The 27919-nt window shown below is 39.4% G+C and overlaps 1 protein-coding gene across 13 annotated transcripts in view; it reads left to right on the plus strand.

The window, feature by feature from the left end:
* The window catches only part of GTDC1 (glycosyltransferase like domain containing 1), a 169793-nt gene that overhangs the window by 37581 nt on the left and 104293 nt on the right, over positions 1-27919 (plus strand). For 12 of the 13 annotated variants that reach the window (XM_038143574.1, XM_038143575.1, XM_038143576.1 and 9 more), the window contains one exon: positions 15222-15432. In XM_038143574.1, coding sequence (XP_037999502.1) covers positions 15251-15432 — 182 coding nt within the window. In that variant the 5' untranslated portion in view covers positions 15222-15250. Of the gene's footprint in view, positions 1-15221; positions 15433-27919 lie in introns of those variants that run through there. The other variant, XM_038143581.1, reaches the window with a different exon arrangement.

Genomic DNA, 27919 nt, shown 5'->3' on the forward strand with positions numbered 1-27919 from the left:
CCAAAACATTGGAAATCAAGCAAGAAGTAAATGACAGTAATGGAGAGTGAGATTAATGTGCTGAGAGGCCTCTCATAATGAGACTTGCTGATCTCTGCTGCATATCTGAAGTTTTTGCAGGATTTCACATGGTTCTCTCAGTGGCTCAATGCAGAGGAATTGGTAACCTTAGTGGATATTAAAAAGAAAAAAATACAACTTTTTGTGCCTACAGAGGTTAAATAATGCCTGACTTTTGTGCATGCAGAAATTGAGAAAATTTGAGCAAGTCATCTCAAAATGAAAAAAAAAGAGTAACAAATAGCATATTTATTTCTTTCCAGTATGCTTGTTCTGAAATAATGTAAAAATTGTGAATTTATATAATATGCTGGGAACTAAGCAGCAAAAAGCTATTGTAAAATTGTAATTTTCCTTAAATAGATTTTTCATGCTCCTAGACCTAGAGAATCACAGAATGGTTTGGTTTGGGAAGGCCGTCCTGTTCCAACCCCCTACCATGGACAGGGACACCTCCCATATCCCTGGGTGCTCTAATCCTTGTTCAGCCTGGCCTTGGACACTTCCAGGGATCCAGGGGCAGCCACAGCTTCTCTGGCCCTGTGCCAGGGCCTGCCCACCCTCACAGAGAGGAATTCCTTCTCAGTATCCTATCTAACCCTGCCTTCTGTCCATGTGAAGCGATTCCCCCTTGTCCTGTCCCTCCATCCCTTGTCCCAAGTCCCTCTCCAGCTCTCTTGGAGTCCATTTGAGCACTGGAAGGGGCTCTGAGCTCTCTCCTGAGCCCTTTCCTTCCAAGGTTGAACACCCCCAGCTCTGTCAGGCTGTCAGGATAAAATACTTAGGATGGCAGGTTCTTCTGAAAGGTCGCCTTTAAGGGGTGATGAAAAAGGAGTGGATGGGGTTTCTGTGCTGCAGAGGCAGATATACAGATCCTGCTCAGCTGCAGTGTGTCTGGGAGAATGCTGTATCCACTGACCAGCAAATCCCATGAACAAGTAGCATTTGGTATTTTTCTGGCTGTAGCATGAAATAAGTGGGAGCAAGAAAGTGTCTGTGGGCAGAGCTTCTGTGTCTTGCAATTCAAGTAGTTCAGAAGCTTTAAAGTGCAAGAAATCACATGTAATGCTTAAAGAATCCAGCTGTAATTTTGAGAGCTGAAGGAGAAAACAGTGGCTGAACATTTATTGCAGCCTCCATATGATGAGAGCAAGTTCTCAGAGCCTGCAAGATGCTGCTTGCAGTGTATATGAATAACAGAGCTGCCTATTTTTACTGTGCACTGGCAAGTGTAGGCTCACTTCATTAGAGCAAGCAGTACAAACAAGATGTGCTAGCATGTGTGGTTTAAAAAAAAGGTCTAGTTTAACTTTTCATGTTGATTCTAAAATAAGAGAAATCGAGTCATAGAAAAATCATATGACTTCAAAAAAGATTTTACAGTTGTTTTGTCAAAAAAATCTTTTATCAACTTGTATTTTAATATAAGTTTCTATAACTTCAGTTGTCTCCATGTCCATTCAGAAACATTTCTTGTGCCACCTTAGTTTACAAAACATCAGAGATGGCCTCTTTTATAGAGAACAGATTTGTTAAGTTTGTGAAAATGGACAGGGAAGTGAAACTGGCAATTAGACAGGGAAAATAAGGCAAGAGAACTGTGGAACTTTGGCTTCTGAAACACTGAAGAAATGACTGTATTCCAACTGGAAGTTTTGTAATGAGGAATATGGCAGAATGGACAAAGAGAAGAGTGATTTTTGTGGACTGTCAAATGGAGGATGTGTTCATACACAGGTTGGAAGTGAGACTGGTTTGAGACAGGAAAAGTTGATATGTGACCCATCTAGGTAGTAGCTGATGTGCTGTTTGTAAGTCAATCCTGTGTTTTATCATTAAAAAAAATGGAAGAAAAACATGATGAAGGACTAAGGAAAGGAAAATGCAACATGAAGTAATGAGAAAAGAAGCTAAGAGAATAGGGAAAAACTTAGAAATTGTTAAAAAACGTAAGTGAAAAGAGGAAATCAGGGATACAGTTTTTTTGAGAAACAATTCATATGGTTTCAAGAAGTGTGGATTTTCCGTTTGAAGATGGAATTCATCAGCTATCCAGATGATGAGGATACAATTTTGTCTCATTTTCATAATGAAATAATGGAAGTACAATCTGGGTAAAAGATGTATTTGTCTGCATTTTCTTAGAAGGGATGATGCTAATGATAAATTAATGTGGTTTATCTGAATATTTTTCTCACGTGTGGCAAAGTATCAAGTCCTGCTGGTTTGAAAGAGAATGTGTATTGTGGTAGTTGGGAGTAGGGACATACAAGTCACTGCTCCTTTCTTCTGCTCTTGGTTTTACTGTAAAACTACTGTTGGGAAATGGCAAATCAAAATTTTTAATTCAGGTTTTCTCATCTGTAAAGCAGAGATAACAATACCTACCTACCTCACAGGAGTGTTGCGAGGTTTAATTAATGTTTGTTAAGCTCTTCAGCATTTTTGGATAAAAGCAGATAAATTAAACCTCTTGTTGTTAATAATGGGAAAACCCCAGGCGGAAGGTGTAGTATGATTTTGGGGTTGGAGGGAGGAGATAGAATAATTACAGTTTATTGTTTCAAGCATATTTAGACAGCAATTGACAATGTTTGGTTAGAAGTTGTATTATTAGTTCTGTGTAAGATCCAAGCTTTTTCTTACAAATTGCTAGTAATTTAAGCTTGTGCACAGTGTTTTGTTTTAAAATCATAAAATGGTTTAGGTTGTGAGGGACCTTAAAAGTGATCTAGTTTCAACCCCTTGCCATGGGCAGGGACACCTTCCACTATCCCAGGTTGCTCCAAGCCCTATCCAAGCTGGCTGTGGACAGTTCAGGGCTTGGAACATGTTAATTCGTATTAGGACTCCTTTGGCTTTGCAAAGTTGAATAAATCATCTATATTCCATTTTTGCTTCCACTGTAAGGTAAATTCCTTATAGTCTGGCTATATGTATACAAAACCAAACCAAGTATTTCTCTGTCATCAAACACTATGTCAAGGTTTCTAGGACTGAAATGTAGTATTTAGAGGCTGTGGGCTTTAGAATAACAAGTCAGTAGGCTACGGTAGTAAGAAACACATGAAGTTCTGTGTATGCATGAATGTGTCTCTGCAGTATAATTTAAGCAGCCCTGTAATATGGTCAGGAGGCAATTTTTTGAGAAAATCATTGACAAAAGTAATTGAGTGAAATAGTGTTGAGTGATAAGAAAATCAGTGGGGGATTAACCTTGCTAAAGCTTGTTTCTGAAGCTTTTTTCCCTATTTAGATAGGATATAGTCAAAGTAACCATTCTAGTTACAGTCAAAGGAAACGCTGCGTGTATTCCCCAGCATTTTTCTTAGAATCCACTGTGCCTGTAGACTCCCAACTTTACAAACGTAGTGGTGTGTCAGCAACATCCCAGGTGTCATTATAAATGCCAGCAGTATGTAAGTGGTATTTGTAAATAAGCCCGAACAAGTGAAATGGTCTGTGTTAGTCAACCATTCTGCACCTTGGATACATTGAAGGCTGATGCTTGGTTGAGTAGCTAAACTAAATATCAAGTGGTGTTACACAGCTTGAAAGGAAACTCGGCTCTAAAGAGAAAAAGCAGACTTTTTTCTAAGTCATTCTGTTAATGCCCAAGAAGATGTTTCCGTGAGTGTTAAGAAACCAACTGTCTATAGACTCTAGGAAAAATGGTTTATGGATCTCTCTTGCCCATGCTCATTCAGAGCTTCAATGGGGAGGCAGAGTGCTGCAGCTCTGAAGAGTAGCTTGAATCATCTTGCATGAATATTGCTCTCTCCAAGGATATTGGCATGCAAAACAGATTCTGTTCATCTTAGAGGATGTTGAATGCACCTCACACATGGCTTCATAACCACTTTGAGATGAACAGGCAGAGTTTGGATTACGTTCTTGTCAGTGGAAGCAAGTGTGTGTGTGATCAATGCAGATAGGTGGAAATAATTCCCTTTTCTCAAAGCATTTGCATGGTATTGCTTATTTTGGGTACCCTGTCTGTGTTTTTTTCCACATGTATATTTTCTGAAGGGAGCTTATTCTTCTCCCTTTCCCCTCCCTTGTGATTATATTTTATCTTCAGTGGTCAAAGGGGGGAGAGTGTCTTCCAGATTTATTTCTGCCTTAAATGTGGGGCTAAATCAGTTTCATAAACACCTTCAAGAATCTACTGCTTACAAAGCTTTGTGGGATTAGTCTCTGCTTAAAGACTGATGGGAAAATGGGATCTGAAAATATTCAGAAAGATCTGCATCATTCACTCTGTACTAAGGCCTGTGTGAGACCTCTCTTGGCTTCAGATCCACTGAATGAAAGTGATTTTTGAAAATCACAGGATAAATAGATGATCTGAATATACGTTTAATGTCATCTCTGTAACCAAAGCACCTCCAAATCTCTAGTCTAACCTTACTCTCTTGTCAGTCTGGAGCCATTCCCTGTATCCTATCCCTCCAGGCTCATGTCCTAAGAACCTCTCCAGCTTTCCTGAGGGCCCTTGAGGCACCAGAAGAGGCTCTGAGGTCTCCCTGGAGCCTTCTCTTCTCCAGGTGAACACTTTCAGCTCTCCCAGCCTGGATCCAGATGTGAGGGACTTCAGCCCTTGGAGCATCCTCATGAACTCCTTTGGATCCACTCAAACAGGTCCATGTACATAGAAAATAACCAGAAGTTTCACCTGTATTTCACCTGTATTCACCTGCTGTATCACTCACAGCATTGCTGTGAGCCTGACTGCACATGGAACACTGTTGTGAGGTACACTGCCCTGATTACAGAGGTATTTCCAAACTGTCTGTATGCTGTTGTTCTCCAGGTCTCCAAGAGCTGCTTATGGCTGCTGTGAATGCTTAACTGGGGGCATTGCCAAAAATTTCCCAATGGCCAGAGTAACTGCACAGCTCTGTCTTTAGTAGGAGTCAGAACAGATCTTTAACTTGCTGGCAAAGGCTGTGATGTTTGTGGCTTTGAAATGAAGAAGTGGGAATATTAAGCACAGACCTTGCGTGTGTGAGGTGTGAGCGGTTTCTTGCATTGCCTTGTAATGGTATTTCTGGGATTTTTATCAGCAGTGTCAGCAAGAGCACCTACTAATAGCCAGCTGAACCTTAAATAGTTTGGATCTTCCAGTAACGACCTTAAAATAGTTCCTTCAGCTCTGAGCCCTGCGGTGAATGTGTTTTGTTCTCTGCTCCCCTGTAGTCATGGCCATTATAAACCATACTTAATGTTCCTGAACTCCCAATCCTGGAAGTGTCCAAGGCCAGGCTGGGTGGGGTGTGGAGCTGTCTGCTCTAGTGTAAGGTGTCCTTGTCTGCAGGGTTGGAGCAAGATAACCTTTAAGGTCTCTTCAAACCCAAAATATTCAGTGATTCTTAGTGTTGTACCAGTGTGTGGGGGAAGTGTTCCAGGTTCTCTGGTGGTACAAGTGGAAGGAGCTGGTAAGTGACAGCATAATTTTGGTTTTGTTGAGCAGGATGTTTTATTTTGATAAGGATTTTTAGGTTTTGAAGAAAAGTTTTGTGAGTGTGGCCAGTTGCTCAAGCACAGGAAATGGTTTTCAGACAGGTTTTAAATGATTCACAAGTGACCCTAAAGCTGAAAACCTAAGTGAGTTGTAGTGATACAATAATGATTTATAATGAAGTCAAATTAAAAAAAATAATCTGTTTTTAATTCTTTTTGTTAAAGACTACAGTGCTGTTTGTGGGTTATAGCCAGATTTTCTTATGTGCAATAAAAGCCAAGTTTTTAAGGCCCCGGATTTTTTGAGCATGATGATTTTAATGGCATTTTTCAGCCATCTGAGAAACTTCAAGGAAAAAATTTACATCTTGATGTCCTCTCTGAGTGTCCTTGCCTTGCTTTATCTGTGGCACTGTTAAAAAGGGCCACGCACTTGTTTCATGTCTGTTAGGGTCTCCCCCAGACATGAATATTTATTCACTTTGCAGTATCTGTTTTGAAAACATCAGCTCAGAACCTAAACTTGTTTACAAAACAGCCAAAATAACCTTCCAAAACAGATTGTTTTGAGATGCTTGTGTATCGCTTTTATTCATGGAAAACAAATATTTCCTGCAATGCTCACCATTTCAATTGGCAGATGATACCAGACATGTTTATTTAACTCGTGTCAGTGTTTTTCAGCTTTCTGCAATGTGTGTATCCATAGATACTTCCCAGTGGAGGAGGCAGACCCCTTAACTTTCTGATACTTGTGAAGTAAAATAAAATGTATGAATACGCTTTTCTTCGTTGCTTTAAGCCAATCCTTGAAGTAATTTGCAAGCTCTGCACACAAGAGGATGGAAACAAGTGACTTAAGTCATTAAATTTGCTATTCTTGGGTCAGCAGAGATGCTGGGGAACACTTGCAGTGAGCTGTCAGAAAGCATTTTGGCCAGAAACTGGAGCCTTTAATATTTCTAGAGCCCTTTCAGAGGGCTTAGTCAAAGCCTGCTAGGGAAATTATTTACAGGAAACAGGGTGCTGCACCACTAAATCAAATTGGCAACTCCTATTGTGCTGGATTTATAAATTGATGTGGGTAACATGTCATCTGCACGTCAAGTTGGAAATAAGATATAAATATTGTTAACATGGAAAAATATGTTTAGTGCTCTATGAAGCCCTCATTCAGTATTGTGTGATGTTTGCTATTGACTCTGAGAGCTTTTGAGGGGTTTCTAAAAGCCATAATGTGCTGGCTGCGCAGAAGTTAATGAGAGGTATTTCTGTTCTTATGGCTTCAGAGCATGAAGCCCTGGTTCAGCTCACTCCTGAGCTGAAAAGAGTTGGGCAAGTGAAATGCCAAAAAATTTCTTCTGTTGAATTTTGGTACTTAAATATTTAAAACTGAAGGCTTTTTTGTGCGGGTAACATTTCAGCCTTGAAGTTACTTAGTGAATCCCCAGAGCATCATACCCACACTGCAGTAGGGATCCAGTACTTAAATGTTATGTCCTATAAACAATGAATTGATCATTTATTCTCTTCCTGTGATGAAGGATTTCATACTTTGGCAAAATCCTCATGATTGCCCTTTTTGTATTGCTTTAGTTGCAGGTCTTAAGGTAAAAAACATGGCAGGTACATTTGGCTCCCCTTTTGGAGTCCATTTTCCATCATTGTTGAAATAAAGTTTGAAGTAGTCTTACTGAAATGTCTTGTGAACTTTGCATCACAGAATGGTTTCGGTTGGAAAGGACCTTAAAGCTCATCTTGTTCCCACCTCCTGCTGTGGGCAGGACATGTTCCACCATCCCAGGTTGCTCCAAGCCCTGTCCAGCCCAGCCTTGGACACTTCCAGGGATCCAGGGACAGCCACAGCTTCTCTGGATACCCTGTGCCAGGCCCTCACCACCCTCACAGGGAAAGATTTTGTCCTCATATCTCATGTAACCCTCTCAGTGTGAAGCCATTCCTTGTGTCCTGTCCCTCCATGCCTTGTCCCCAGACCCTCTCCAGCTCTCCTGGAGCCCCTTTAGGCTCTGGCAGGGGCTCTGAGATCTCCCTGGAGCCTTCTCCTCTCCAGGTGAACACCTCCAGATCTTCCAACCAGGCTTACCAAGTCCACATCTCTCTTGTACTGAGGACCCCAGAGCTGGATGCAGTTCTGCAGTTGGGATCTCATGGGAGCAGAGGGGCAGAATCCCCTCCCTCAACCTGCTGCCCCCCCATGGCTTTGGATGCAGCTCAGGACAGAGTTGGCTTTCTGGCCACCTGCCCTCAGAATTGCTCCTGTGTGTGGTGCCCCTCCCTGATTTCACAGTTGAACTCTATTTGACAGTAGATCTCATTGCATCCTTTTCATGGACTCAAGGTGTGACTGAAGATGCAGATCCTTTCATCACATATGCAAAGGGATACCTTCTGACTGCAAAAGAAATCTGGCTTGTGCCCACTCAAGTGTTGCTGCCAAACATCTCAGGCTACCAAGCCTAATGTTTAAATTAACTCTTGCAGTTCTAGCTTTTGTACTAGAGCAGTTTAATTCCTCAATCCCAAATTCTGTTGACACAGGAGTGATTTGGTCTTCATTTAGCATTTTACTACTTCATATTTGCTGGGGAAAACAAATCAACTTTTTGATGTGGGTTTATTTTTATTACCTCACAGAGTGACTAATGATGGCTTCTAGCAAATGCTTTGTCTTTTAATCAATTGGCTAATATGCACTGTAGACTGTGACTTTCAAATAAAATTAGTTAAAATATTTGTGACTTTTAAAAAATGAATACATGTGCTCTTTGAACTGGCCATGAATGCACATTGTAATTCTTACCTTCTGTACAGAAACTGGTCTGAAGCTCAGAGCATGTGGAGCACATTTCTCATCATATTCCTAATAAATCGGAGGAATTTCAAAATGCCAGCCCATTATTACCAGACTGGGACTTTTTCTATAATAGGGAGCTAGCAACTAATATGTCTCCTGTCAAGTTTAAAAATAGTGCTACATCTCCCATTACCACACCTATTAGTTCCCTCTCCTCTCAGAGATACTCTAAATCAAGGATCCTTCATCTATTTAAACCTAATGTAAGCCTTCAGCATCACCAGGGCTATCAAATTTATAGTCATAGGTGCAGCACTGGAAAGGTTGAGTCCTGTAAACTGTGTTGATCCTTCATGTGCTGTAAACACACTGCAAATAAGTTGGATAAAGCCAACATATCATTTAACAACTTTAGCAGTTTCTATTAAAATCAGTTTTCATTTTTCTAGGCTTCTGAATTACATGGCAAATGGGAGCTTATAATTAACTGTTAAATCAGAATAACTAATTTTCTCTCAGATCCAATTGCAAACCTGGCATACTCTCATATGGGGTTATACTCTCAGAGCTGTAATTTTTTTTTACCTTGTTTAAAAAAATCCTGTTAGTGGTGGAAGAGCTCCTCAAAATTATGTAAAACTTTTTGTGAAGATAATTATTTAATGTCTTCTGCTCTGCAGCATACTCATGTCAGCTTCTGTAAATATATTTGGACCATCAAAGGGGGGAGACAGGAACAAAGCCTGTGGAAGAGTTAATTTGGTTTGTTGGTGTTGGGTGATGGTGGCTGTAGTTGTTTCTCTGGCAGAGCATGGCCCTGGTTCTCCATCACACCTTTTCTATGTCTTTTCCCCTTCTGTCTTGCCTTCCTTTGGAAGAAAATTTTATCCTAATTAAATATTAACAACTCTTAATTTGCTCTTGTAAATCTGAATTTGTGAAGGTGGTTTACAGAGTGCTGAGTATCCCTCATGCCCTGTCCTGAGTAGTATTTAGTCCCATGTATACAATTTAGGAGGTCAATTACACACAATGAAACCAGGTTGGAAATGGCAAATACAATATACAATGTTCTGAGGGATCAGCACATCAGTCAGGGAAATTTCCCTGAAAATACATCTTTGGAGTGCTGTGCTCCATGGGAGGATAGGGGCTTCCCCACTGAGGTAGCTTTGACTGTTGTGGTTTTGAGTTAACCATAAATGTGATGCACAGATGTCTTTCTCCACTGGAAAAAAGTATAAATTGCAATAATTTATTCAGTATAGATTAAGATCTTCAAAGATGTTGATTGAGGATGGCTAGAAGTATAGATGCAAAGTATTTATGATAGTCTCAGACTGTGTCAGGGAAGAAGGTAAAAAGAAAATTCTAGGGATTAATTTTTTTTTTCTTTTCTGTAGCTGGAAAAAACCAAATTTAATTTACGACAGAAAATTATGAAGGTCATTAGTGCCTATGCCTAGATAAAATAGTAAAACAGTTTAAATTCTGAGTTTTAAAATGCATACACTGCATATGCATTAACATCTTTTTCCTAAAGATTTATAGGAATATTGTTAACTTAGCATTCACAGGGTAATGTTCAGATTTTACGGCATGTTACTTTCTAAATACATAAACTCTGAAGGAGCCTTAACTGTCTCTCGTGTCAGGGTATCTCTGGATTGATAGCCATGGGACATCTTAAGAATCTTGGCTTCCAATTCCTGTTGCTCTATCTCAGGGCTGAAAACACAGACATAAGAACTGAACCTGGCAGTCCTCACAATTTTATTGAGATCAAACCAATTGTTAAAAAATTATGGTGTTTACAATTCTGATTGCATCATAGAATCACAGAATGTTTTGGGTCAGAAGGGACCTTAAGCCTCATCCAGTGCCACCCCCTGCCATGGGCAGGGACACCTTCCACTATCCCAGGATGCTCCAAGCTCTGACCAGCCTGGCCTTGGACACTTCCAGGGATCCAGGAGCAGCCACAGCTTCTCTGGGCACCCTGTGCCAGGGCCTCTCCACTATCACAGGGAAGAATTTCCTCCCAATTTCTAATGTAAACCTACCTTCCTTCAGTTTAAAGCCATTCATCTCGTTCTGTCATTCCATGCCCTTGTAATGTGCAGATCATAAGTTCAGTAAAAATGAGATGTGGTATTTTAGTGAGACCAAAGCAGGCCAGGAAATCCATGCAGGTTTCATTCCTTGCTGCCTCCAGGTAGTGGTAAATTTTGATAATCTGTAGGTGTTTGCTGCTCTCAGGTTGTGTGCATGGGCCAGACTGTGGTTTATGTGTGTCACCAGTAAATTAATGTTACTTCTGCTCAGCCATACAAATACAGGTGAACAACTTTGGTTTAACCACATTCTCAAAAGAAGTGGAGGATTTCTTGCCTTTTCCAGCTGGTTTATATAAAAGATAAATTGTCGTTCTCACTTATGCAGTTTAGCAATGACAAACCTCAGAACTGGTACTTTTGGATGATCTAAATACAAGCTAAGTTTTGGTCAAACCTTAAGATGTGATTGTGTTTCAGGTACAGCTTTGGGGTTTCGGTGAGTCACTGTCATGAGTGGGAGGGCAGTGCAGGCTCTTTCAATCTCTGTGTGTATTTACAGCACATCACCATCACCAATTCAGGTAGGGATGGGGAGGAGAAGGGACAGAGGAGGAAAGGTGAGGACTCTCAAATATCCTTTGGAAAATTGCATTTTATTGCACTGTAGAACATGGAAATTTTTTGCCTGTGTCAGCCATCACAGCGAGCTTAGGTGAAACCATCAAAGGTTGAAGTATGTTGATGTCCACAGGTTGTACCTGGTGGATTTTGCAGTGGGTTGAGTTATGTGACTGAACCACTCTGAACCACGTGTGCTCGGATACGGCGGCGGAATAAATTTCTCATATGTGTGGGACTGTGACGGTTAAAACAATCATTACTGAAACCATATACCTTATTTCCTGTAACTAATAGCAGATCTCTACCTGTGGAATATATTAACAATTATTCCTTCGGGTTTGGATGGCTGCTCAGCTGTTTTGTTGGACAGATATTTAGACGTGGTCTGTAATTTTTGTTGTCTGAGTACGTCAATGAACAGAGCTAATTATGGCTTCCTGATGTGAGCTGTGCTGATGTTTGTGAAACCACACTTCTGCATGTAAGAGTGAATGTATGTTCTTTAATAAATTGTGGAAAATGATGGGTTTTCTCTGCCTAGGTTGGTTAACAAAAATACCTAAGTTGGCATTCACCTAGAGTTTAAAAAGAAGCCGTGGTTTTGTGTCTGGTTGAACAGTTAATTCTTCCATGCCTTTAAAGATAATTTTTATTTATTACTCTGTACAGTACTCAGACTTCCTTTTAAAAGGAAATTATTGGTTCAAACAGAAGTGGCCTTTTCAGGGACTCCATCACTTGCCATATTTCAGTGTGGGGTAGAGCTGCAGCAAGTGACAAAAGTCCTGGTTGAATGTCACCGTGAGCTTCTGGCTTTGAGACAGAGCCTAATTACCCACCTACACTTTTCAGTACTTCAGTATACCTCTGTGTTAGTCATGTCATTTGGACACTGTTACCACTTTGAAGGATTTTTTTTTTTCAGATGTGTAATGTGTATCCTGAGGAATGTGCTGCTCTGTATGGTAAAGACAGAGTAGGAAATTTTCAAAGGAAAGGATCCTGCAGCCGTGTGGATGAGGTTGAGCTGTTTGAGGAACACCCAGGATTGCTGGCTCCAGAGAGGAAATACTGTAATGAGAAAGGGGAAGCAGTTCTGTTTTTCTAATATTTGTTGTTTTCTTTGAAATGGGGAAAAGAATACCTGGAGTGATTTATATTTAATTGAGGATTGCATTCCATCAGATACGGTGAATGTTCTCAGGCCATTTATCAGCTGTGTCTTTTGGAGACCTCTGAGGAGTTTATGGTACATATTTACCTTAACTTGGCTGGGTCAAGGGAAATAAAGCAAAAATAATAGCTGTTATTTTTGTATGTGAACAAAACTGGAAGTCATGTGGGTGAAATATGAGCCAAACGACCGTGTCCTACCTCCTCTGTGTCTTTCTAAGTACAAGAAATTATTAGTTATATGTAATATAATTTCCTTAGCATTATCAGTGTATCTTTTAAAAACAGAAGATTTATTGACTTTTTAGTTGCTTTATCTTACTCAAGCCGTGAAGTGAATGTGACATATAATGTACTGCCATTATCCTTTAGTAGTATCTTATGTAGGTATCATATCATTGAAAAAAAAACAAATGTCAAAAAGGAATAAAATAAACCATATACTGCTTCTTAAATAACACTATAGCATTTTTTCTGAATTGAATTTGTTGTATATTGCTGGTAATGTACAGAGATCACACAACAACGGAATCCTACAAGTGCTAGTGAGGATTTCAATAAGCAGTACCTATATTTTTTTGGAGCGAGTGAGTTTTGTAAGAAAACCTTTGAGCTTTAGGTCGTCTCTGAAAAAAAAATGTGTCATTGCTGATTGTCACCCTCATGGGCTGCCGCCACGGGGTCTGTGAGTGTTATTGTGAAGAATTACATATCAAGAGCTATCTTAACACCCACTCCACGACACATCCACAATTCAACCCAGTTTCCCAATGTAAATAGCCAAAGGGAGTTTATTGTATAGTCATACTTGTGTATTGCGGTTTCCCTAATAGATCTAAAGGTAGGTAAATGCAGAATAATTAAGTAAATGTCAGGGTCTTTAAGCAGGAGCAAACACGAGGACTGAGCAATCTCTTACCGTCAGCACGTACAGTCATTCTCTGTTCCCGTGAGGGATGTACAGTGAAAACTGGTGCAAAATAAAACCAAAGAGCACAGTGTGGGTTCAGCTAAACCTGGTGATAAAACCGGTTTCAGAACTAGTCTGGTGAAGTGTGATCTGATCAGATGCTTCATGAACAAATTGCTTTATTACTGATACTGCTAATGATTTGTAAATTAGTTGCAAGCCTCCCTGAGTGACTGACTCAGTGGCATTTACCAACTTTTCACATACCCCATTTTTAGGGGCTGAATTTATAAAACACTTCCCTTTAGTCCCTTGAATTAAATTTTCGGTAGCATTTGATGACAAGCATAGCATGATTAATTACAAATTGTTCTTTAGGTGAATAGTGCAGATTCTAAACCACAGCTTGTGTTTTTATAGCAGTTATTACCCTGCAGGCTCCAAAAGGGCTTTGGAGGAGAGAGTATGATTTTGGTTACATCATTGTAAATTCAGAAAACGTCAGTGATCTCAAAAGTGTGATTTTTTTGAAATTAGGTCAGTGGAAAAGAGATCAGAAACTGCTTTGCTACCTGAAAAGAATCAAGCTCCAAAATGGAGTGAAGTATCTGCTTCCAGATGGCTTTCCTTTTGGTTTTGCAAAGAACGTATTTGTTAAAACAAGTAATTTATTTGAAATATTATGGAGGAGTGAATAATAGAGCAAATGGTGACCTGAATCCAGGCTGGATTAGGACAAGAAAGTTGGAGCACGGAATGTTTTTTCTTTTGCTGATTGTTCTGTAATGACCCAGAAGCTCTACATCACCATTTCATCTGGCACCATGGTGGGCCAACAATGAAAAACTACCTAAAAGTTTCTTATGTTTTGTCTCCCAATTAAATTGATTCAGTGTTTGGAGTTCTGTTGCTGGTTAACTGATCTTTTGATAGCCACAGTGCACTTTTTGTTTGTTTTCTGCCCTCTGATTACAGAATACATAATATTTTTAACCTGATCTTGAATCAAACTAAATTTCTCAACTATGGTTGAGATGGTGATTGAGATTTTCAGGAGAGTCTGTAGTTCTCTGTTGAATTCTCATTTCTTGTCACCAGAGGTTTTGGTAAGATAAGGATTACAGTCTGAAACCACTAGAAATTGCAGGTCAGGAATTGGGTGTAAGGTCTTGCAATGTACACTGTCAAACAGGAGTCCGGAGAAACTGAGTTTAAGCAGGAAGTCCGTCATTCTTAGGGAGTGTTGAGAGGGAAACCATCAGAGAGGTGTTTGTGGATGGTGAACACCTTTCGGGGTTTTGCTTTCAGCTTTTGTGTGTGGTGGCTTTGCTCGAAGCATGTGAAAAGCAGCTTTTGAGTACCCCAAGGGTGTGACTCATGAGGGCGATGAGCAATAGTCACCGGGTTTTCATCTGTCCCCTCGCTTTGGGCAGCACGTTCTGCATCCTGTTTGTGAGCAGCTCTGTGGCTTTTTGTCTCAGAGCTTCCTTGAGCCTCCTCTAGTGTTCTCTTCCACCCACTTTGGAGTACTCAGAAGAAATAGGGTGGTTTACATCTCCTGTTGTTGCTGGGGTTGTGATCCCAGCAATGCAGGAGAGTGTCCTGAGGGATGCTCCAGCTGCACCTCCCCAAGCTGCTCTCTGCCTTTAAGTCTCTTACCCAAATCACTGTTACTGGCAACTGTTCTGGCTGAAGTGTGTTTGAATTGCTCTTTAATTTTCTCTGCCATCAGGAAAAGGAGGGAAACCTATATTAGAATGAATAAGCTGCATTCTAAGTTATGGAATAATTGACTGTATTAGGGAGGTAGTGTGTAAAGTAAAGCTGTTTTTAAATGTAGGATTGAAAATGAACCCATAAATTCAGGATACAATGTGTTCCTAAGTCTTGCACATTTTCATTCATTTAAAATTTACAGACAGTATCTTTTAAAGGTTAAAATAATGTAGACATCATTATTGTTAAGTAGCCTTTTCTGAAGTAAATTCGTTAATATAATACTAAGAATTATATTATAAGGCCTTGCAGTATATTTCTTCTTCTTCCACTATAATTTTCTTGAGTGATAACAATAATAAAGATATGTTTCTAAAGTAAAATACTTCTCTGTTTTCATTTTCAGGTTTCAGACAGTTCTGAAGTATTTGGAAAATGAGTGTCCTTCTTATAGAACCATTTTATGGTGGCTCCCACAAACAGCTGATGGATCTTCTCCAGGAAGAGCTACAAGAAGATTGTGTCCTCTGCACGCTCCCAGCCAAGAAGTGGCATTGGAAGGCACGGACTTCTGCTCTTTATTTCATGCAAACAGTGCCAACAAGTTCTAATTACAGGTAACGAAGGGATTGAATACTTTCTAAACTCAAATTACACAGGTGCCTTCAACCAGGTCTCTTGAACTTACTCCTTGCATCCGTGCGTATGCAAGGATGTATGTGGGAGCAATCAGGGGCTTGCAGTGGGCAGCACAGGTTTTTCTTTTTGGGGTATAACTGAGAAATTATATGTTTTATTTAGAGTTTCCAGGACTGTTTTGTCTTGCATCTCCAGTCTGTGAGAGTCTCAATATCTGGGTACTTGATGTCTATGCATGTGTGCGTATCTCTTATTTGAAATTTATCATGTGAGCTCAGTCATTCTGAAAGGTTTAAACTGTGCTTCACAGATTAGGCTGAGAGATGGCACAGATGTGAACACTGCAAGCTTCCTCACGTGCCCTCCCATGTATCTATTAGCAAGTCTGATTTATCAGTGTCCTGCTCAGGCTGACCTGGAGGATTAAGGGAGCAGTTTTATCTTAATGATGGTCCGGTTCAGTAACGTGCCAGCAACTGTGGGTGTCAATTATACATTTATGTAAGTAGCAAATTTCCATCAGCTAGAACCTGGGCTGATAAAAACAGGCGATTTAGGTCAACAAGATAGCTATCACATAGTGAGAATCAGCCCCTCCAGAGCCAAGCTGTCTCTAAACCCAGCAGTTTTGCTTGGCCTACCTGATCAGATGAGATGTGGCAAGGTGATTGTCTGGAGCAGTGAGATAGAGCTTTGCTCACAGCATGCAGAACATTGTGTGGAGACTGTGCACCTTCATGGGGAGAGACTGTTCATGCACAGGGTTCTTTTAGCCCAAGCAGCTGCAGAATGAGCTTAGGAGGAGTCTGAGCACACCTGAATGATGTGCCAATGAGTCACAGTTCATAAGTGGGTCTGTTTTTTTTTTTACTGTGAGTAGGTGCTTCCTGAGGAAGGAATATCAGTTTTCAAGAGTGGATTTTTGCTGTAGAAGGCTGCATTTGCTCAGTGTTACCCAGCACAATGTCTAAGCCATCTTGGAACACATATTGTGTAAATGTACACCTTTCCTGTGCCTGCTTTTGGCTCCCATTTAAAATAATCTCCCACCCCAAGCCAAACGTTATAATTAATTTTCCCCATTTTGTCTTGTGCGAGGCATTGAGTGTTGGTTTCCTCTTGCTTTCTTTTTGCAACAGTTTTGTTTTGGAGGAGTGTACATGACAAACTGTTATGTAAATTTGTCTTGTATCACAACCACATCCTCCAACGCATCACAATGTTATCTGTGTTCCTTCAAGGTCAGCAGCCCAAGCTGTCCAGCACTAACTGCATTAAACTAATCAGACATCACTCATAGACATACACTTCATTAGTTTAACTTACAGTTACACTGACCTAAGATAACTTAACTCCAATTTGTCAAGTAACCCACATCTTGGGGAAAGGGGGAGGGAGCGCTGACAAAAAAAACCAAAAAAAGCAAAACCCCACAAAAAACCCAACAACCCAACAAAAAACCTCAACCCAGCAGCCTGAAAACTCACTTGAAGTTAATAAACTTGCAATCTGTCATAGACTTATGTGCAAATACAACCTTTACTGACAGCAAATAAATCTGATCTAACCAATGGAGCATCTTAAGGAGAGGAAAGCGTTTTCTTTGCTGGTGCTGTTCGGGTTGGAGCAGAGGGAATCAAACAGTCAAAGTTGACAAAGATGCGATGGTTAAAATAGAATTTGTACCTTGTCCTCGCAGGCAGCATAAAATTTTAGGATCAAGGGCTGATATGGCTGGTGAGAGGAAAACTGATTAGAGGTACCTTCTACTTTACTTGCACATTTTTAATGTTTGTTTTGTAATTGAATGTTTCGATTATTTTATTAAATTGAAAGTATAGGTGCATCAGATTCAACCTAGTAAGGATGACTACTCTACTGTCAGAAAACACACTGATTAAAATTAATTTTAATTCTGTTATTTCTAAGCTTTCTAATAACCACTGAAGATTAGCTTCCCAGGTAGCAGTTTGTTAAGACAAAATTCCATTGTAAACTGGCAATACTGTGTGTTTAGAATTGCACATTTAAATATTTCAATCTTCTTGTGATGTTGTGGAAAATACCAAATTTGCATTATTTATAATATTGATATTATTTACAGAAAAAAACCCTTTCTTTTATAAGAGCTTTCCATAAATGTGACATTTCGTAAACACCTTGTTTTTATTTGTATGTTTAGCAGTGCAGAAAGGTCACGGATATTTCAAGTGCAAACACTTGTGATAACGGAGCTGCCTTACTAAATCTTTATGTTCAAACTGTACTTTATTTCAAGATCCTGGTGTGTGTGAGAAGTAATACCGATGCTGTTAAGTCTGATGTATTTTAGAGAAGTAGTATAGATATGTTTTACAGGACTTGGACTTCTATCCATATAAGCTAATTTTTGGGAGCAGGAAGGTTTGTTAGTTTAAATGTGACACTCAGAGAGTTAAGGATTAGTGTTAAAAAGTGCCTTTGAAACAAAGGATGCGGTGCAGAGCCGTAGATGTTAAATTCAGACGCTCTGCAGTGAGCAGAGAGTTTCTGTGATGAACTTGCTAATTGTTTTATCAGAGAACAGACGTGTCCTCCCTTGAGCACAAACTAAAGCTGCGTTGGTAACAAACAGGGCATTTAATGTTACTTTTGTGAACTGTACGGCCGCTCTCTTGGTGTGCAGGAACATGATGTTCCCAAGAACGTGGAGATCACCCCAGGATTGTCACAGGGAGAAGGTGTCCTCACCCTCCACAGGGAACACATAGGGCTGTTACGGGAGATATTGGACACTCAGTGTTTGATCTGCAGCGCTGCCTGGATTTGTATTAATTCCCCGATGCAAAGTCTGTGCTGCATTTCTTCAGAAAAGTTTTGCTTTTCTGTTTTCTTGGTTTTGTTGAGCAATGTGTTAAACCAGCTCATGTTTTCCTTCATCTCCTGAGGGGAGCATGGGAATCCTGAGGAATGGGAAGCCCAAGCATGCGGAATCCCTTCAACTTAGAAGGTCAGAAGGAGAATTTAAAGGTGGATCACTTGCCTAGAGATCCTGGAATGATCACAGATGTTGATGTGCAGTAGCCACAGACTCAGTTTCAATTGCTGTAGAGTCACAGATTTTTCCTTAATTGGAAAGAAGGTGTTTGGACGTTGCGTTGGTCCGAGGAGTTTCATTCTTGTGGTGGCAGTTTCCAAATCACAGCATTTGAAGTGCACTGAAAAAGGGAGGAATTACTGTCTGCTTTCTCTAGACAAGGTTTTCAACCATCTGAGAGTTTTGTTAGCAGTTCGTGGGATATTATCTTCATTCCATGGATTTGGAAGGTCCAGCAAAGCCTCCTCAGGCTGCTGGCACTCTGCAGAGCTGCTGTGCTCACTGCTTTGTCTCCCAGCTTCTTCAGACAGCTTCAGCTTCTTGATAAATGTGGGTGTCTGATCTTTAGCCTAAAGTTGTTTTCCATAGCACACAGTGACTATTCTGTAATTCTAGAAAGCATATAAAAGAGGAAATTTTTTTAGCCTTCTAAAAATTCTTAATTCAAGGAAAGTTCTCAAATTTGAAAATACTGTTGCACAATTTAATGAAAAACAAAAATGCTTTTTTTCCCTGTAATTATTTTCTTTATTGCAGTGAGCAGTCTACTAAATTACAGATAGAAAAACAGTAGTATGATACATTCGATGAAAGGAGTTTATCTTTTAGGAGCTATCCTCTTCAAAATAATTCAATCTCCAAAAAGTTAGTAGCATAAAATTGTAAAACAGAGTGACTAAATTCAGTGTAGCTTCCAGTGTGTTTTAATAGCACTGCTATATTATTTTAAATATATATATATATAAATATTATGTATAACATTCAGTATTGCCCCCCAGGTAGCTGTTCATATGAATAAAGATTTTATTTGTAACAGATTCTAGCCCTGAAATACCCCTAGGGTAAATGTTAGCATATATATACCCCTTGATATCTGACAACTATATTTTAAAGACAAATTCTGTGCTTTTTACAAAAGAGAAAACAAATTATTGTTTTCAATTAATTGAGCTCTGGATTAAAACCCCAACCTGGGGGTGGTGTTCAGCAAAGGAGAGTACATTTCAACGTTATATGGTGTAGATGTGGTTGTTTCTTGATTTTATTTTTTTAATATTCTATTAAAATTTACTAGATTTAAGACTGTTTCAGATCTGATACTTTTGTTCTATTCTGCAAGCAGAAAATGCATTATTATAGAGTGAATTCTGGTGGGCTGTGTCCCCTAAATATCTTCAAAAAGCAACCCTTAAAATTTTAATTTTTTTTTTCCAGTGAGTAGTTCAATCCTACTGAAAACATAACACTGTGTGGATGTGTGACCATTTGCAAGCTTGAGGATTTAACTGTTTTCTTGATACTTTGTTTTTGGAAATGTTACTGCGTGCCCTGGAGAAGGTGTTTGAGGATGTAACTCAAAGCAAGGCAGGGCAAGTTTCATTAAATCTGAATACATAGATACCTGTTTGTGCTGGAAACATTCCTGCCTGTTTACATCTTTCTGTAAAATACTAGAAATGTTTATATAATCTTTGTAGGAACTGCAATAATTTGTCCTGCATTAGAGGCTGTCCTAGAATTTGACCCTCATAATGCTCAGGTTAGGAATAAATAAATTGTATGTACGAGTAGTACATCAGTTAAAAAAAGATAAACTTTTAATTTGTTGGTAATTGGTTATCTCATACTGTTTGGGATTTTTTGGGTATATTTTATGGTGTTTGCTTCTATATGTAGGTGAATAAACATAAACCTCATTCCTAGCATTAACTACTAAGAGTGTGTATTTTGATGTTGCTGCTCAAATTCACTGCATTTGAAGATGGGACGTGTCTCATCTCTTTGGAATTAGTGAATAACTTTCTCCCCAGAGGTTGTCTTGGTTTCACCCCATGTCTTTGTTGCTCTTCATGTTTTAACTGCAGCTTTGTGTGGGGCACAGTGGGACATGTTCCTGGACAGGAAGGGAATGTGCTGCTAGAGATCCCTTGTGCTTTGATGAGCTGATGTAAAGGCAGGAATTTATAAGGTGACTAAATGTAATATCCAGTATCCCATAAGGACAGGATTCAGGTCTCCTAGAAACACGTAATCACAAATTGGATTGGGTTGGAGATGACCATGTTGTTCCAAGCCCTTTGCCCCAGGGGAGCTGGGACGCCTTCCACTAGACCAGGTTTCTCCAATCCCTATCCAAGATGGCCTTAAACACTTTTTTGATTAAAAATACCACGTGGGTGTAACTCACTGATGGGTACCAATCTCCACATTCTCACCTTGTTGTGGAGGTGCCCAAAGGAAGGCGTGGGAGCCCCTGCTTCACCCTGCGCTCCGCTTTTCCGCTCCCTCGCTGAACAAAGGGTCATTACTGCTTTAATTCCATTAGTGCTAAACTTGCTCGCGTTTCTTTCCCCCTGAACAAAACATTTTGAGTTCACCCAGGTTAGTTCACACGGGCTGGTGCAAACGCACACACGTTTGTCCTGCCCACGCTCCGAGGGAGCTGGCTGGGAGTTCGCTCCGCTCCGGGGGCCAGATGGCCGTCCTAGCACCATGTTGAGCCTCAACCAATAAACCCTACTGAGATACGAGACACAGGCACCATGTACTGAGCTAAAACAACTTGGTGACTTCTGACCAGAGCTGGCTGGTGTCCAGCCAGCTTTGAGTGTAAGCACAGAGAATATACGTCCATATGGAATGGCACGAAGCTCCACCACTCAGCACAGATGATGCCCTCCACTGCTGTAGCCCTGGATAATAGAGGGTGTCCCAGCCTGGATAAGGGGTGTGAAATTCTCTCTGCTGAGGGAGAACTTGGAGGCCATCTGATGCTGGAAAAACGTAACATGGGAATGCATGTGTAAAACTGGGTTTTGTTTGATTTAGGTTAATATCGCCCCAAACCCGTTCTGGAAGCTTCTCCCGAAAAATGTTAACGGTCAAAGAGAATTTGGGAAAGGGGCCATATTATCAAATGGATTTGAGAAAGATTTTTAGCAGAATGCTAATGTAAATCAAGGTGTGAAAGTTAACAGAAAAAAAGGGTTTAGAATCATAATTAATTTGCTTTTTTTTAAATGGTGAAGATAGTGTAAATAAAAGCAAATGATTTAATAATTGGTAAAAAAAAATCTGCTAAAAAGACTTCACCCAGTAAAAAATGAAGTAAAAAATTAGGGAGGGTCTAGAGGCAAAATCACTTCCTATTGAGGATAACAGCACTGCTGTTGTTTCTCTGCTCACAACCAGACTGCGAAAATTTCCTTTTCAATGTGATGGAGAGAGGCTGCCTGAAAAGTTTTTGTGAAGCTGATGAAGGAGGTGGGATGTCCTTTTGAGGGAGATGAATTCTCTTGCTCTGAAGGGCCAGAAACAATACTCTGGTGCTCAAAAGTCCTTGTACAGCACCATGATTTAAGAACAAATGTTTTTTTATTCTTAGCTCTGGCTGCCGAAAAACTTGGAGGGGGCGATCCAATAAGAACAGCAAAAAAATCTTCTAAGAAACAGGACAAAAAACCTCCCAAGTAAACTACCTGAAATTTATTCAGGCAGACAGCAATGTGATCTTAAACATTCACTTTGCATTAATCAACTTTGCCTCAGATAAAATGCTGGCAGATGGTAGCTATTCATTTTAAAAGTGACAGGTTTTCTTTACGTTTTTGTGTGGAAACCCCCACATGCACTATTCCCTCCAAAAACTTTACTTGGTTAATTTGTCCAACATGCCTTTTTTTTTTTTTTTTTTTTCCTCCCTTAAATACACTCCCATTATTAGGCAATTTCACAATTTGGATAGTTAAAAGAGGGTTTAGATGAGTTTAAATGCAGGCTCCTTCCTTTGAAGTCAGGGGAAGTGTATATATGGGGAGCTGAATTTTGGCAGAAGTGAGCTGGGAATGATGAAGACGATGCGGGGAGAGGTGCGGGGCCAGGGAGGACGCGGGCTGGGACTGCTGGGTGATCTCTACAAAGTGCTAATGTGAAATGGCAGTTGTCTGTTTGATGTGTAAAAGATTTGCTGAAATTCCAGCAAAATATTCTGATGAGAGAAGGAAAGAACAGTCTGGGTTTTCAAACCCTAGCATGTGTTTTCCTTTATGTTCTCAAACGCCGGGTGAAATCCTTATTTTTCTTTCTAAAATGAATTTTATGAATCACCTGGAGAATTGATATTTACATTGCTGGCAGTAAAATGTAATGAAATTGTGCATTATGATTCAGTATTTCTGCACTTAGGATTTTAATGAGGATTTTATCTGTCCTTTTAAATGGTTGCTGTGTATATATTTTATTTCTAGATTAGTTATGGATTACATTTCTATTTTCAAATAACAAACATATACACTACTATATTATAAACAATATGATACTTTCCACAATTCATTGTCATTCCAGCCCATAACACTAATTTGATCTTCCAAAGGGAAGCTAAAAGCTAAAAAAGCTTTAGTTTGCATCTAATAAAGAGAAAAATATTGATTTTTCCCCTTTTTTTTGGTGCTGCTTTTTTCCCTAATCTCAGGTAGTTTTTTGTTTTTTGTTTTTTTGTTTTTTTACTAAGAAGTAAATATTACAAATTTTGTCAGATGCTTGCTTTGCACATGATTTAGATTTATAGCTTTGTGTTCTGGTGTCATAAGCAACTAATTTTCTTAATAAGTACCCACAACTAGACTGAGTTTTGTGAATTGATGCATAATGAAAAGGAATTTTACATTGTGCAAACTGTTTTTAGCAAAGCAATTTTGGGAGAAGACCTACCTTAGCACTAATATAAACACGTATACTTTTGGAGGTTTTTTTTGGGTAAGCTTTAATTGACCCAAACACACTGAAGTTTGAAAGTCTTGGTTCGGGTGGTTGTGACATCTCAGTTTCCAGTCTTCAGAGTGAATCCAGGGGCCTTTCCTTACCTATTTCAGCCCATGTGCCTCTACCTGAGAGCCAGCTTGGATGGGGCTTGGAGCCACCAAGTTTCCCATGGCAGGGAATTTGGAACTGGATGATCTTTAATGTCCTTTCCAACCCAAACCATTTTAGGATTCTTTTTCTACATCTGCTTTTTATGCCACTGAGGGCTCTTGGCACCTGCTGTGGGTGTCCATGAGTTTCAGTGTAGATTTTGAAGGTCCACTGTCACTCTGGAAAATGTGTCCAGAGATGTTTTCTGGATTTATCTTCTTGATTGCTCTGGGATTGCAGGACTGACTGTCCCTAAGACAAGGCTGGGATCCATTGGTTGCTCTCCAAGGCCATCACCTCCTGGTGCAGTGCCATCCAAGGGACTCAGGCCGTAATCTTGGAGCCCACTCTGGTGTGAGCTGAGGCACAGTGGGTGAGGGTGCTTGTGGATGGATGGTTGCTTCATAAATGCCATTCTGTACCAAACAGAAATGTTAGTCAAATCATTAACCACTACATTTTGTGGAATATTGTCTTGTTTCTTCCCTAAACACACAACACATACCTTGGCAGGAGTTTGTGTTAAATTGTGCCACAATGGAAAACATCTAATTTAGGATCAACTTCTGACTCCCCTGTACCAGAGTTTGATCAATTTATTTCCTGCTCCTCTTCCCTTTAATACATCTCAGCCTAAGTATTGGTAGGCTTTGGGTCATTATGATGATGAATTTAACTTCCATACAAAAAACATTTAGGAATACATACATTGCATCTATTAATGGGAATATATTTGATGAATACAAAGGAACTGAAAGGCTTTTTTTTGTTCATCGTTCTGTAATGAAGATTTCCACAATTTCCTGATTCCCTTGGACAGTATTTTTCCTTTCTTGCCTTTGTCCTTTGTCCCTGTCTTTTCCTCCCTTCCTCCTGCACATTTACTCTGATGGTCCAGTGGACACAGTCATTTTAAAGAATGCTTTCCATTTCAGAGCACTGGCTGTTTTTATTGTTTATGTTTATAACCTTGCCTTCTTGTTCATCATTTTTTGTTTTAGCTCTCTTAATTTCCATTTTACTTGTTGCATGCTTGAACTTATATTTCTGTCTAGTTGCAACTTGAAGAAAGGATGAAGGAAACAGCGGTGAACACAACATCAAAAGCAAATATGTGGTTTTCTTGTTGAAGAATAACTGGAAGAATTAATTCCTTTTAACAGTATGTCAAAGAATTATATGGAAAAAAAGTGTATTTAGAGTGGAGCTAATGTTTCTCTCACACCACCTTACCTGATATAACTACATCAGTCCTTTAAATTAGTGATTTACCAAATGTTTTAAAAAGTTGTAAATGATTATGGGTAGAACAATAGAAAATTAATTTCAGATTCTATTTTTCTTGCAGTTAAATGATATTCCTACTGATTTCTGTTAACATGTATTCTTTGAGTGCTAATATTTTTTAATATAGCCTACTCTATGGAAAATTATATGTATCTAGTTAGAATATGGAAAAAATCTTCATGTACTAAGGTGTTATGTAATAACGTGAAAAAATTCTGAACACGTAACTCTATGTATATTATATATGGAAAAACTAAAAAAATTGAAGGAGAGTAATTTGAGAACATCTGTAATTTTTTATTTATGTAAGAGAATATCCCATTTTTAATTAAAGATGGAATTTAAGAATGATAAATGGGACCGTTATCTAGTAACAGTTAGTTTGCAGGCATTTTTTTCCAAATGTTCTGCAGATTGCTGCAGGTTTGACAGTGCCTTTGGCTTTTGTGTGCAAAATGCATTTCCTACTCGTGACAGAAGAGTTGTAACTCACTAAACATGGAGCAGTTAGCATGCATGGTGACATCTCTATGCCTAAACCCTGAGGAACTGAATTATTTTAAATTATTTTTAATGCAGAAATTTTCTGGTAGTCAATTTTATATAAAAACCTAACAGTTAAAAATTTTATCTGCCAAATGCATTTTAAGAAATATTGCTAAAGACTCTAAAACTATGCAGGAAAAGATGAATTTTGGGGGTGATTTTGGCGGGTTTTTTTTTCCCCTTTGGTAGTAGAGTGATCATATTCTCGTGGTTATTTTCTTTTTTTACTTTACCACTTGAATTCCTTCTTTGTTGCCATCATCCTAGACTGAAGTTGGTTCCAGTTTATTGTTACATCCTCAGGTCTTAGCTGTGGGGTGTCAGAGTGGGAGGAAAAAAGGTGGGTGGTAGATGCTTTGGGAGGAACTTGAATTACCATGAGATGTTGGGCACTTCTTGGTATTTGTGACTCTCAGTTATCTCAGGAGCAAATATTTGGTGTCCTCGTGTTTCTCCATGACTTTCACGAATCTTCAAGGTCCTGACTGGGAGGAGTTCACTTGTGTGGGTTCAACTGGCCATTGTGGTTACTGATGACTCAAGTGATGTTTTCCAGTCAAAAGGCTTTTTCAGAAGAGGTCTTGATTACAGAGCCCTCATCTTTACCTCCTCCAGCCTGTTGTGTTGCCATCTACTCCAGGTGGAATCCGGCTTGCAGCAGAACTTGCTCTTCTGAGGTTTAGTATCAGCCCTGCAGAGGATCCTGTGGGCCCAGCCTGGTCTGGAATTGGTTTTCAGTGGTTTCTGTGGCTGTTGAAGCATTCAGGTCTGAAGTGCTCTAAACACAGACCTCAGGTCTTGTCCCCAAAAGCTCCATAGGCGGGAGTGTCAGAAAGGAGGAATTTGCCTCAAAAGAATCTGGAAAACTAGAGTCTAACGTAATTATTGAAAATTGCATCATAAGTTAGAAATAGTAAAACCTACATTTTCTTCCATTTTTTTCTAACATGGAGCAGAGGACCTGGAGCATGGTCTTGCATTGAATTAAAACTCATTCTGGTGTAAACACACTGGAAAATATTTTTATGTAATTTTACATTTTAGTATAGAAGAAAAATATTAGATTTTAATCATAGACTCAGAATCATTAAGGTTGGCAAAAACCTCTAAGAGCATCAAGTCCAACTGTTAACCATGCTATGCTATGATGAGTGGAATATAAATTCAGCATTAAAGTAAGCATCTGTACTTGAAAAATCCTAATTTCCAATGCTAACAGCTGCATGGAAGGTCATTGACATTGTGGAGTGCGTGGGGTCTCTGGGGCTCAGTGTGTTTGAAGTCAATATTTATGGTGCCTCTGTACCTCCTGTCATTAGCAGGAGGTTTTCAAGGGACTGTTCTTAGATTATATTTTGCACATGGCTCTTGTTTTCCTAGATACTGATTGGAAAAAAGTGAAGGCTGTAATAGTTTTCCTGTCTGCTGATGGGTGATGAGACCAACATGTTGGGGCCATGGGTGGAATCGGGGTGAATGAATTGGTGGCAGGGAGGGAGTTTGAGATGCTTGTGCGCTTCCTGCATTTTTAAGGAGTATAAAGGATATTTCAGCTGTTGAGATGAAGCTCAGCAGCTGCTCTGCTAACTCCTAATGGAGCAGGGGACTGGGTTTTCTTTATCTCCAGAGTTTTCCTCTGGTCACAGATACTGCTGGGGCTCCCCATTTCTCTTAACCCATAGTTTTTAAACAGCATGGTTGATATAGAGGAATAATGAAAATTTTTTTTTTGGATAAAATGGGATTTGGAGACAATACTGCTGCCTGTTAATTGCTAGGTACAGACTAAGGCTCTGAATGATGAAGAGGAAGATACAAAAGCTGTGTGCCCCAAGCAAATGCTTTGCTGTGCAGCCAGAGAGCTTTGCAACCACACTCCGGGTTGTTACAGCATCACTGTGGTATTTGCCTTCCCATTATCTCTTCAGTTCACTTTTGTATGGTGTCTGGTCCATGCCTATTTTATTTTGGTTTTAATTTAATTTTTTAAGTGTTATTTTATTTATTTTGCCTTCCAGCATGTGGTTTAGAACTGTAACTTCATTGACTCTTGCAAATAATATCTTTCATTTTTTGTCTTTGAAATCCAGGGGGCTCTTTAGTGTGAGCAGTAATGTATCCAAGGTAGAATATTTCATGTTTTTGCAGATTGCTAGTATTACATGCCAGAGCAGCCTTCTGACCATGAAGCCCAGCCACATTTGTTCTATTAGCTGCACTTCAGAAGTATTTGTTTAGTTTTTTCCTCAGATGGATAACCAGTATGGAACATTCTGTCCACAGAAGTCTTATTAAAGAGGTTAGAGCATCCTGCTAATTAGAAAAAACTAATTAGGCAGATTGTTGAGCCTGTAACCAGAATTTTATATTTTAATGGATTTTGAAATGCAGTGTGCTGCCTTTTCCTATTGTAAAACACTCTTTTTTCCTTTTAAATGTCTGGAAGGACCTCCTTTTTGAGGAGGCTGTGCATTCAGAATAAGAAAGCAGCAAGATTTTAATTTTTTAATTTAATAAATAAACTGTAGAAGAATATATACTGTAAAATGGGTGAAACCATTAATTCATATCTTATTGTGGCAGAAAAAAATAGTTTAGTTATTTTCCTGTTGGTAGGTTTCAAGTTTAGCTACCCCAATGAGGAG

The sequence above is a fragment of the Motacilla alba genome, chromosome 7 (assembly GCF_015832195.1).
Source record: "Motacilla alba alba isolate MOTALB_02 chromosome 7, Motacilla_alba_V1.0_pri, whole genome shotgun sequence".
Classification (NCBI taxonomy): Eukaryota; Metazoa; Chordata; class Aves; order Passeriformes; family Motacillidae; genus Motacilla; species Motacilla alba.